This window comes from Rhincodon typus, chromosome 10 (genome assembly GCF_021869965.1).
Source record: "Rhincodon typus isolate 14 chromosome 10, sRhiTyp1.1, whole genome shotgun sequence".
Taxonomy (NCBI): domain Eukaryota; kingdom Metazoa; phylum Chordata; class Chondrichthyes; order Orectolobiformes; family Rhincodontidae; genus Rhincodon; species Rhincodon typus.
The window spans coordinates 24223533-24236550 of NC_063341.1; the positions used below are offsets into that span (position 1 = coordinate 24223533).

General features: G+C 42.6%; 1 protein-coding gene across 2 annotated transcripts in view; it reads right to left on the bottom strand.

Moving 5' to 3' along the window:
* niban1 (niban apoptosis regulator 1) overlaps positions 1–13018 on the bottom strand; it is a 129195-nt gene that overhangs the window by 31388 nt on the left and 84789 nt on the right. For both annotated transcript variants that reach the window (XM_048602044.1, XM_048602045.1), the window contains exon 6: positions 4054–4169. In XM_048602044.1, the coding sequence (XP_048458001.1) occupies positions 4054–4169 (116 nt within the window). The remainder of the gene's footprint in view (positions 1–4053; positions 4170–13018) is intronic.

A 13018-nucleotide genomic window follows, 5' to 3' on the forward strand; every position in this document is an offset into this window, starting at 1 on the left:
CTTGTTCCTCAGGCAGCAGAGGTGGCAACATCTGTCGTGTCCATCTCAGATTCCGAGGTTTCTGCAATGTTTGACGGGTTCTGGAACAGTTGAAAAGACTGAAGGAGCTGGGCACATTTTGCTCCCACATCATTTGTGGGTTTGCAGTTAACATACGGTCCATATGCTTCTTCAGGACTGTCGCATCTACCCAAACTTTATACATCACTGGACCTGACCTTGTGTCAACCAAGCCTTTTACCTATTTAGGGCCATTCCTATGGTTTTCTAGACCAAACTTTGTCCCTGAACGTAAACTCTTTCTTGCTTAGTGGAATCTTGCGGCCAGCATTGGTGTTCCTGACGTTGTTTCAGCCATGGACCCTCCCCCAGGTCTGGGATGATCAGATTTAACCTGGTGTGGAGTCTTCTCCCCATTAACAACTCTGCTGGAGGTATCCCTGTAGTTGCATGAGGAATGATTCTGTAATCAAACAGGAACGGGGACAGCTTGGTATCCTGTGAAGCTGCAGGCCGTTTCTTCACACCTGCCTTCAAAATTTGGACTGCTCTTTCTGCTAGACCATTGGATGATGGATAGTACAGAGCTGTCCTTATCTGAAGGATACCATTCAACTTTAGGAAGCACTCAAATTCCCTGCTGTTAAACGTTGGAGGGTTTTTTGTGACCAACATTGCCAGGATTTTGTTTATTGCAAAAGATGAGTGCAGTTTTTCTATCGTCATCCCTGTGCTTGACAAATGAACTCTATGTACATCCAGGCACTTCGAGTGGGTGTCCACAATGACTAAGAATATTAGCCCTTGAAAAGGACCTGCTTAGTCAATGTGTAACCGATTCCGGGTAACCTAATTAGGGGGAGCTGCTAGTGGTAATTTTTGTCCTTGTTGGCATTTTGGGCCCCACCAATGCAACTATGTCTGCATCCAATTCTGGCAACCATACATAAATGTCTCACCAACATCTTAAATTTTGAAAACCTCTGGATGACCCCTGGAGATCTAGCAGCGACCTTTGCTCAGGACAATCACTTTTGCTCCCCATACTAATATGCCATCCTCTACCGTGATCTAGACTCTCCAGGTCCAAAAAGGTTTCAATTCTGGTTGTGACGGCCCTTTGGTTCTCCCTATCACCTCTTTACGATCGCTGCAGCCTCCTTCAGAGGATTAGGGAAGCCTGAAAGGGCCTGGGCCACCCAGAGCTTTTCCTGAGGGAATGCTGCCAGTCAGCCGGATTGATCGATTGACTGATTTATTGTCATGTGTACCGACGTACAGTTGAAAGCTTTGTTTAGAAGCAGTACAGGCAGATCATAGTAAGCAAGGATATACAGATCAGAGGTTGTAAAAAGACTTAGACAGAGGCATACAGGTTATATTGCACAGGGTGTGCGCTAGTCAAGATCAACGTTAGCTAGATCAGCATTATTTGAGGCTAGACAGGCCATTCATCTGTCTACTAATGGCCTGGAAGAAGCTGGTCCTGAACCTGCTGGTGCATGTGTTCAGGCTTCTGTATCTTCTGCCTGATGTAAAAAAAGTTGTAGGAGGTCATTACTGGGGCACGATGGGACTTTGATGATGTTGGCAGCCCTTCCATGGCTGTGAGCCGTGTAAATAGAGTCCATGGATGGAAGGTTGGCTACCCTGATGGTTGTGCACTCAACCTTCTGTAGTTTCTTACGGTCCTGGGCAGAGGAGTTGCAATACCAGGCCGTTACGCACCCGGACAGTATGCGTTCAATGGTGCACCTGTAAAAGTTCGTGAGGATCCTTATGGACATACCAAATTTCCTGAGCTGCCCGAGGAAGAAGGGGCGTTGTTGTGCCTTCTTGACAGTCACATTTATGTGGGAAGTCCAGGACAGGTTGTCGGTTATTGTCACAGCAGCACTATCTTATTTACAGAGAAAGGACTAACTTATTAAATTTAATCGGCATGACGTTCAGCTCTTGCAAGAAATTCTACCTCCAGCACACAAAGGTCACATTCACTGGCATTAGTGCTCGTGTAATAGAAAAATGTTTTGAGTAAAAACAAAACTGGAGAAGAGCTGCCTAATCTGGACTGGTATTGACATCAAGTATCAAATCACTGATCAGATCCCCCAATATGCTGATCAGATCCTAAAAATACTTTTGATAGGCATGAGTAATGTAGAGGAAATTATAGGTGAACAGAAGGATAGAGACAATGAAAATGAAAGAGAGACAGTTGAGGTGAATGCCCCAAGTTCTGGAATTCTGTCCCATCTATCTTTCCACTTTCTTCTTTAAGGAGCTCCTTAAATGCTACCTCTTGGACCAAGCTTTCGAGCAGCAGTCCGACTGGCTCCTTCTTTAACTTGGTGAATTTACTTGGAACTTTTTCCAAACCCATATTTAGGTTCCATATAAATACACCTTGCTCTTACCACTAAAAAGGCAGTTAGACCATAAGATAAAGAAACAGAATGAGACTATTCGGCCCATTGAGTCTGCTGTGCCATTCAATCGTGGCTGATATGTTTCTAAACCACATTCATCTACATTTGCTTTCCTAACTGCCAACTGAACATGTATGTTACCCTTAAGAGAATTCTGAAATAAGAATCAAAAATCCTTTTGTCCCAGATTTCTGAGGCCTTTCCCCATTTAGAAAATAGTCTATGCTCCTATTCTTCCTACTAAAGTGCATAACCTCACACTTTCCCAAACTATATTCCATCTGCCACTTCTTTGCTCACTCTCCTAGCTTGTCCAAATGCTAGCTTTTCCCAGCCTGTCCAAATCCTTCTGCAGCCTTCCCACTCCCTCAACACTATCTGTCCTTCCACCCATCTTTGTGTCATTTGCAAACATAGCAACAATGTCCTTTGTCCAGACTGTTAATGTATAGCATGAATAACTGGTCCCAAAACTGACCCCTTACGGAACCCACTAGTCACCAGTGCCATCCTGAAAAAGACCCCTTTATACCTACTTCTGCCTTCTGCCAGTCAGCCAATCCTCTACCCATGCCAGTGCTTTGACCCTAACACCATGGTCTATTATCCTATTTAGCAGCTTCCTGTGTGGCACCATGTCAAAAGCTTTCTGGAAATCCAAACAGATCAAGTCCACTGGCTCTCTTTTGTCTAACTTGCTCGTGACCTCCTCAAAGAATTCTAACAGAGTTCTCAGGCATGACTGCCCTTTGATGAACCTGTGCTGACTCAACTCTATTTACCATGCGCTTTCAAGTACTCCACAATTTCATTCTTAATAACAGACTCTAAAATCAGGCAGACTGGCCTATAATTTCTCGTCTTCTGCCTCCCTCCCTTCTTAAACAGGGGTGTTACATTAGCTATTTTCCAGTCCTCGGTGACCCTTCCTTACTCCAGTGACTCCTGAAAGATCACTATCAACGCTTCAAAATCTCCTCAGCTATCTCTTTCAGCACTCTGGGATATAGTCCAATCGCTCTGGATGATTTATTCACCCTCAAACCTTTCAACTTCCCCAACACCTTCTCCTTAGTGATGGCCACTACAGTCACCTCGCCCCTGACTCTCTTGAAATTCTAGTGTCCCACTGGTATCTTCCACTGTGAAGACTGATGCAAAGTATTGATACAATTCCTCTGCCGTTTCTTTGCTCCCTATCACTACTTATTGATAAGGTGTAGTTGTTTTAAAACTGGAACATTGCAGATTTGTGTCAGTGAGCAGGAAGGTTATATCTTAATGTAATTACACAACGACAAAATATATGCAAGTGTATTTACAAGGGATTCATTGTAGAAGGCATGCTTATAGATTAATGAGGTCCTAGTCCTAACCAGATGGAGCTCTTTTGTTTTGTATATTTTTCTTTTACAGCATTTCTTACTGTTTTGTTCATTCTTGCAGATATACATTCCTAGCAGGAAACCATTCAGAGCCACATAGATGGTCTACAAAAAAAACGGCTGGGGGAGATAGGCTGAACATGTTCTGGGATCACGAGCAGATGCAGAGAAATGTTGCATGTGGCATGATGTTAATGACATTGCACTGCTGTGTTATTTATTATACATGACAGACTCACCAATACTTCATTGCCGTGATTCATTTCCCAGGACCCGTAGTGACCTTTTTCCTGCCTGAAGAATTGAATGGCTTCTGAGAATGCTCGGACTTCAAACGAACTCTGTTCTGCAAATTCTGAATCCAAGATAAAAAGAAAATTATCATAGAGTCACACAGCAGAGAACAGGAACACTAATCTCACTTTCCAGCACGTGGCCCTGAAAGTTACAACATTTCAAGGGCTCATCCAAGTACTTTTTAAAGGTTTGTGAAGTTTCCTGCCTCTACTGCACTCCCAAGCAGGTCATTCCAGATTGCCACCACCTTCGAGTAAAAAGATTTTCTCAAATCCCCTCTAGACCTCCTGCTTTTCACTTTGAAATTATTCCCCCTTGTTACTGATCCTCAACTAAGAGCAACAACTACTTCTTCTCCACCCTGTCCATGCCCCTCAATGTTATACACCTCAATCAGGTCCCTTTTCAGCCTTCTCTGCTGTGAAAAAAGAACAAACAATCTGAGCCTATTCAGCCTCTTCACAGATAAACTGCTCCATCCTACACAACATCCTGGTGAATCTCCTCTGCATCATCTACTGTGCAGTCACATCATTCCTATAGTATAAATCATCAGAAGTGCATACATTACTGTAACCTAAGCAAAGTTCTGTAAATGTCCAGTAGAACCTCCCTGCTCTTATAACCAAGACTGATAAAGGCAAGCATCCCGTATGCCTTCTTAACTACCCTATTAGCCTGTCCTGCCACCTTCAGGGATCTGTGGACAAGCTCCCCAAGATCTCTTTTGCTCTGAGCTTCCTAGTGTCCTTCATTCATTGAGTACTCCCTTGTCTTGTTCCTTCTTCCAAAGTGCGTGCCAGTTGCAGCAGTGACTTCCATTTCCAAAAGTTCTGCCAGCCACTGAATTCAGAGGCCCACATAGCCAATAAGAAAATTACAGGAAATGCTGCTCCATGGTATGCCACTGGACATTGGCTTCCAGTCACACAAACAACCTTTTACCATCAACTTCTGTCTCCTGCCATTAAACCAATTTTGGATCCAGCTTGCCAAGTTATCTTGGATCTCATGTGCTTTTACCTTCTTTGTCAGTCACCCATGTGCTCCATGCACAGATTGTCCCCTTAAGTCCTTAAATCGGCCCTACTCTTGCCCTGGTTATCCTCTTCTCATAATGTACTGCTAGAATATCCTGGGATTCTCCCTAATTCTGCTTAGTGTTTTTTTCACGGACCCTCTTTGCTCTCCTAATTATGTTAGGATCCACCCTTCTCTTTTCCTTCTTATCCATTCTGAATCTTCCTAGACATCCAGGGTTCTCTGGGCTTGTCAGTCCTATATTTCACCTTGAACATGTACAAAGCATGTACAGCCTGTACTCTCGACTTCCTTTTGAATGGTGCCCATTGTTCTGTTGTAGATCCTGCTTTATTTTTAAAAAATCCACCTTTCCCTAATCCAAATTCCTTTTTTGCAGACCATCCTTTTTTTTAAACTATAATAATCTTAAACCGTACTGTGTTGTGGTCATTCTGACTGAAACGCTCTCCCACTTTCTCCTTAACCCTCTATCTGGCTTTGTTCCAAAGAATTCAGTCTGCACTAATTATCCTTTGTTGGATATTTATTAAGATTTGTGGCCTGTGTCTAGCGATTAGACCATAAGACATAGGAGCAGAAATTAGTCCATTCGGCCCATCGAGTCTGCTCTGCCATTCAATCAATCATGTCTTATAAGTTCTTCAACCCCATTCTCCTGCTTTCTCCCCGTAACCCTTGATAATCAAGAACCTATCCATCTCAGTCTTAAATGTACTCCATGACCTGGCCTCCACAGCCTTCTGTGGCAGTGAATTCCATAGATTCACCACTCTCTGGCTGAAGTTTCTCCTTATCTCTGTCTGAAAAGGTCTTCCCTTTACTCTAACGCCGTGCCCTCGGTTCCTAGACTCTCCTACCAGTAGAAGCATCTTCCCAACATCCATTTTATCCACGCCATTCAGTATTCTGAAAGTTTCAATTAGATCCTCCCTCATCCTCAAACTCCGATGAGTATAGTCCCAGAGTCCTCAAACATTCCTCATATGTTAAGCTTTCCATTCTTGGGACCATTCTCGTGAACCCGCTCCAGGGCCAGTACATCTTTTGAGATATGGGGCCCAAAACTGCACACAATACTCCAAATGTGGTCTGACCAGAGCCTTATAAAGCCTCAGTAGTACATCCCTGCTTTTATATTCAAGTCCTCTCAAAATAAATGCCAACACTGCTTTTGCCTTCCTGACTACTGACTCAACCTGCAAGTTTACCTTGAGAGAATCCTGGACTAGAACTCCCAAGTGTCTTTGCACTTCAGAATTCTGAATTTTCTCCCCATTTAGAAAATAGTCCATGCTTTTATTCTTCTTACCAAAGTGCATGACCTCACACTTTCCCACGTTGTAGTCCATCTGCCATTTCTTTGCCCACTCTCCTAACCTGTCCAAATCCTTCTGAAGCCTTGTCACCTCTTCAATACTACCCATCCCTCCACCTATCTTTGTATCGTCTGCAAACTTAGCCAGAATGCCCGCAGTTCCTTCGTCTAGATCATGAATGTACAAAGTGAAAAGTTGTGGTCCCAACACTGACCCTTGCGGAACACCACTTGTCACTGGCTGCCATCCTGAGAAAGACCCCTTTATCCCCACTCTGTTTTCTGCCAGGCAGCCAATCTTCTATCCATGCTAGCACCTTGCCTCTAACACCGTGGGCCCTTATCTTACTCAGCAGCCTCCTGTGTGGCACCTTATCAAAGGCCTTCTTGAAGTCCAGGTAGATAACATCCATTGGCTCTCCTTGGTCTACTCCGCTCGTTACTTCCTCAATGAATTCTAGCAGATTTGTCAGGCATGACCTCCCCTTGATGAAACCATGCTGACTTTGCCCTATTTTACAATGGACTCCAAAACCTTACCCACGACCGAGGTTAGGCTAATCACCCTATAATTTTCCATCTTTTGCCTTACTCCCTTTTTAAACAGGGGTGTCACATTAGTGATTTTTTAAGTCCTCTGGGACCCTCCCCGACTAGCAATTCCTGAAAGATCACCACTAACACTTCCACTATCTCTTCAGCTATCTCCTTTAGCACTCTGAGGTGTAATCCATCCGGTCCAGGTGATTTCAGACTAATCAGTTTTTCTAGCACCTTTTCCTTCGTGATGGCCACTATACTCAGCTCTGCCCCCTGGCTCTCTTCACTTTTGCTTCTCTTTTGCCCTTTATATATCTAAAGAATCTCTTACAGTCTTCATTTATATTACTGGCTAGCTTACCCTCATTTAATCTTCTCCCTCCTTATTTCTTTTTTTGTTGCCCTCTGTTAGTCTATGTAAGTTCCCAGTCCTCTGGTTTTCCACTGCCCTTCGCCACATTATATGCTTTCTCTTTTGCTGTTATGCTATCCCTGACTTCCTTAGTCAGCCATGGTTGCCTCATCCTCCCTGTGCCATGCTTCCTTTTCCTAGGGATGAATTTTTGCTGTGTCTCCTGAATTACTTACGATTGGAAGTCATTTGGGACAGAAGGCAAATAGAGAATGTTTCTCCATTGGCAAATTAGGGTGTCAGGGGATGAACTGGCTCTGTGAGCACTTCTGGTTATAGACCAGCTCTTAGAATGACATGAGATCTGAAATCCGTCATCAGAAGACAAAATGGCCTGGATTTTCAACTTAGAGGCTAGAGTTGGGAAAATCCTTGGGTTTGGATGCCTATCTCAGGGGTCTGGATGAATAATCTTAATTTCTGGTTTGTTGGAGGCAGAGATGAGGTGCTGGCTACAGTAACATTATACATTCAAGACTGAAAGCCCAGATAGCTATTATTCTGTTGAATCAGCTAAGCTCCAGGGGAGGTATTGTTTGATTGATAGCTCCGGCGCTCTGATCTTTACTGTCAATTGTGTAATATTTATTTACATCAGATGAAGAACATTCCAGTGCTTGTAGTCTCTGCTATTAATACTCTAACTGATATGGGCAACTAATGTTTTATTACAGACCAATAAAAGTGTTTTACGGAAGTGGAATATTATTAATTAATGTCTAATATGTTTTTAAAGCACTTTTAAATTCATTCTGTTATAACTATAGGATTTATTGCTTCCATACAGTGTATAGTAAATGAATGGGTATGCCAATGCCAAAGCTGGCCAGAGGCATGAGGAACTATGGGGACTGGGTAGGGAATATAGTTTAGAATGGCTAGAGTGGCAGGGGGTCAGTGGGAGGCTATAGCCTGGCATTGGGATGCAGGAGGGGCCATGGGAAGGTGGATCAGGAACAAAACCTGTTGGGAGGAGTCATGATGGAGCATAGCCTGGCATGAGGGCATCAGGAAGACATGTTGCACTTAAATTTCAAAAGGTTCCCTCATGTAGACTATGGCCTACAACATCTCTGCGTTACCCTGAACCACAGCACTTTAAAAGCTATCCCAACTCCATAAAAATAGCACAAGTGTAGGGCTTGACTATCTCCCTGATGGAATGGATCAGGTTTGAAATGAAGGCAGTGAGTACAAAACTTAAAATAGCCTGTGTCGTTAGAAGACCTTGGTGAAAATCAAACCCCAGGAATGAGGGCACAAGTTTGCATGCAAGGAGTCTGCACATTCTCCCCATGTCTGTACGGGTTTCCTCTGGGTGCTCCAGTTTCCTCCCACAGTCCAAAGATTTGCAGGTTAGGTGGATTAGCCATGGAAAATTGCCCTGTAGCATCCAGTGATGTGCACGTTGGGTGGATTAGTGATGGAAAATGCAGGGTTACAGGGATAGGGTAGGGGATAGGGTAGGGGATATGTCTGGGTGGGATGCTCTTCGGACGGTCAGGGTGGACCCTTTGGGCTGAATGGCCTGCTTCCACACTATACGGATTCTATGACTTCTATGAAGTGTGTCTCACGCTATTTTAAAAAGGCTCCAGAATCATCCTTACTTCAAATAAAAAAAAAACAACAGACCAATCTGTTCTACGGTCAAAAACAATGAGGGAAGAATGTACAGATTAAGAAATATCAAAAATAGTTGAAGAAATTAAAATGAGGTCAAAATGTTCTGGATCATTTAGTACAACATAATGCAGTTATCCACTGACCCCCACCGAGAATGAATAATATATTAAACTACATCATAAGATTGTGGATAACATTGCTGATACATGTTTTATTTTAATTTGTCACTGTTCCCTTTCTATAAAACAAGTCAGCATGACATTTCCCAGTTTAAAACAAGCAGTCAGAGAAATTGAATGGAATGCTCTGCTGAAAAAGTGCATATTCGGACAGCTTTGAGAGAAGTCCTCTTTCACCATGATTTGAACACTTCATGCTGCTAAAGCTCTATCTATGCACTATGCCACTTCCAAATACTTAAGCCTGTATCACTGTCCTTTGTTGGCTCTATCTACCATGGCTTATCTTGTGCCTTGAATTGTCTTAATTGCTTGTCTTTGCTGATGGCAGAATAGCATCATCATCTACAGGTAGTTCTGCTATAACGTGTTTCATTAACGCAAATTGGCTGTAATGTGATTGACGAATAGTCGATGCTGGTTGGATAGTGTGAACTTTCTACTGTACAGTATAGCACTTTTCTATAACAATTTCCCTATAAACGCAAATTTCTATAATGATTTTCTACAGCACAAGATCACACAAGAACACAACTATTGTGTTATAGAACTACCTATATATCATCATCCTGATTACCCTATTTGTTTTTCATTATCCGACAGTGTTGAAATGAATGAAAATGAGGCTGTCCTGAAGATTATGACAGACACATTGTTCACAGCAGTCAATTAATTCCATGTAGTTGACGTGAATCCTGCTCTAAATTGCTCTCCATAGATTGTGAATTCAGTAAAATAGTAAGCAAACAGAAGCACAAGTAATGTCATGATCACATTATCAGATGTGCCTGTTATGGAATAGGCTTTTGTGAACAGCACATCAGGAAACACTACAATGACTCCTGTGGCACCACTTTTCTACAGTCGAGCTGCCTGCTGTCTGTACTCTTCTGGAAATTGATTCAGCAAATGGAGAAATACATAGAAAATTAGCTCTCCATAAACCAAGTAGCTCTCCAACAAACTTCTACACAAGTAGTAGGTTGTCAAAGATAAGACCCAATTCATAACATGGACCAACTCAGTTTGTACCCCAACAGTGGTTTCTACAGACTTGGATGATTGTCCCTGAAACTCTATCAACTCCATTAGGACATCGCATGAAAAGAACAGAGGGTGAGAAACTTAATTATGCTCTGCCCTCTTTTCTCAGATATCTAAACAGTCAATATGACCTTCAGGCACACTTGATCACTAAATGCCAAACATTTGTTCCACCTGCCCTGCTGATAACAGCAGAAAAACAGACCAGTGCTTGCACCTGAAATAGTAGATAGATTTCATGCATATGTAGAAAGATGCATAACACATGATCTGAATCCCTTGATAAAAGTTGAAATATTCCTCACTGGTAAACTGCCTGGAGACATCTAGGAGACCTCTGCATCACATTGGTCTCATCTAAATGAAACCCAGTATCCATTTCGAGTCAACCTTGGGCCGAGCCATTCCAATGCAGAGATCCTTTTCTGCATCCAGCTTGCCAGTATGCCACCAGATACCAACATCTAGGTCCAGGCTATAATGGCTCATATCTAATTTGAAGGTAGTTCTCTATGAAAATGAGAACAATGATGCATCTTTCTTTCTGAAGCATCATAATCAGAATCTACATCAGTATTTCCAAGAAAATGAAATGTCCTTTAATTTGTCACAAATACAATGCCCTTTAAGATGCAATGACCTTGGTGACAGTCAGTTAAATACAGGCCTGTTTGTGGTGGTTACAGAATGTGTATGCAGGCTGAAGATAAACCTATGGTTTACTCCGAAGCAAGTGAACAACCTGACACAATAACATTGGATCATCCATGTTTACAGTAAAGTAACAGACTATCGAGACCAAAAGCACAGCAAATGTGTCTAACAGTAATTAAAGTGGAGCTCATCTGGATTTTAAAGGCATATACTAATTCCCAAATTTAGTACTGTTAAACAATATAGCTCTGGATTCACTCAATTTCTCTCAGTTTATAAATACATATCTACTTAACACAGACATTTTGCAGTACATTCTCACTCTCTAGCTGAGAGCGAAGGGTTTGGGTTGAAAGTTGTTAAAGGTTTTGTTGTAAAAATATAACGACTGCTCAAATGGCTATTACAGTATTGACTTGTGGTAATGTTGTAATGTTCAAGTTTTCAGAACAGGGCTTGGATTTTCATCAAGTCAGGGAACAAAATTTGTGAAAATTCCCGGCTTACCTGCTTTGGCACAAAGTGCTAAGAAAAATAGAAGTGATCACAGAACTAAATGCTTCAAAGAGAGAGTGTTAAAAGTTGAGAATTTGGTGTGTGTGCGATCAAGACATTTCTCAAAATCAAATTTAATTTATGTTTAGAATTTGATTAAGATCTAAAACCTGTCAAAGGTACCAATGACATAGGCACAACAAGGAAAGAGACCCTGCAAAGGCAGTAAGAGGAGAAATGCACCAAATTAAAAAGCACCATCTCAGTGGATTATTGCTCGAATCAAAATCAGAGCAACTTAGGGCACATAGGATTAGAGAAAAAAATGCACAGTTCCAACACTAATGTGGGGAAAGGGGCTCCAGTTCATGGGGCACTGGCACCAATATTGAGGAAAGTGGGGCTGCACCTTTAGAATGGTCAAACCCCAAGCATGCTGGTGGTGGGGTTTTAGCAAGCTTCATAATTAGGCTAGTAGAGGTAGCTGTAAACTAAACAGTGTAGCAGATGGATCAAATTCAGGAAGCTATGGGGAAACCAAAGACTAGAGGTAAGTCAAGAATACAAGGTATCAATATTGGAAATGATAGACAGACTGTGGTAGGAAGGGGACAGAGAATACAAAATCTAAGTGTAAACCAACAGATAAGGTGAAAGTTACAAACATAATCAAAGGGCAAAACTAAAATCTCTGTATCTGAATGCATGTAGCAAATGAACGCATGAAACAAAACAGATAAACCAACAGCGCAAATAGAAATACATAATTACAACCCGATGGCCATTACAGAGACATGGCCTCAGGATAACATATTGGCACGTGAAAGCGAACAATATAGGATGTTTAGGAGAACGTAAGCCAGGAAAAGGTGGAGGGGTGGCTCTGCTAATTAGTGATGGCAAGAGTCTACTATAGAGGGATGTCCCAAGTTTAGGAAATCAGTAAGTCAAAGCACTGAGTTGATATGAGAAATTATAAAGCCAAGAAGTCACTAGTGGTAGTGGTGCACAGGTCCCCACACAGTCAGATGGGGTACAAAGGAAGAAATAATGGGAGCTTGACAGAAAGATACTACAATAATTTTTGGGATTTTATTCTACATTTAATTGGAAAAATCATGGGCAAAAGTAGTTCAGTTAACAGGTCCTGGGCTCAGGGACAGCTGATTAAGGAATAATGGAATATCCCGAAGATGCAGCCCAGATGAGACTGCCACTCCTGAAAAAGACCGGCACGCTGGGCTAGAAACCAATGCCAAAGAAGACCACCATACCGAGACCACCATTCCTGAACAAAACTGCTTGCCAGACTACTGGTATACCTGGAAACCGAAGAAGACCTCCACACGAAGAAGAGACCTCCACGCCAGGACAAGACCGCCACACTGGAATAAGACCGCCATGCTGTGCCAAAACTGCCATCTCTCCTCCTTCAGGCACCAGGCTCAGCCACAGACCCAGAGCCTTGGGCTAGCCTGCGTGTCTGGGCTGGGGGAGTCAGCCTGATGACCTGCTCCTTTGCTGCTGGGAGACCCCCAGCTGGGGTGAAGCCATGTTTCGATCAACCCGGTGTTCCCACTACTGCCACTGCCGCCGGA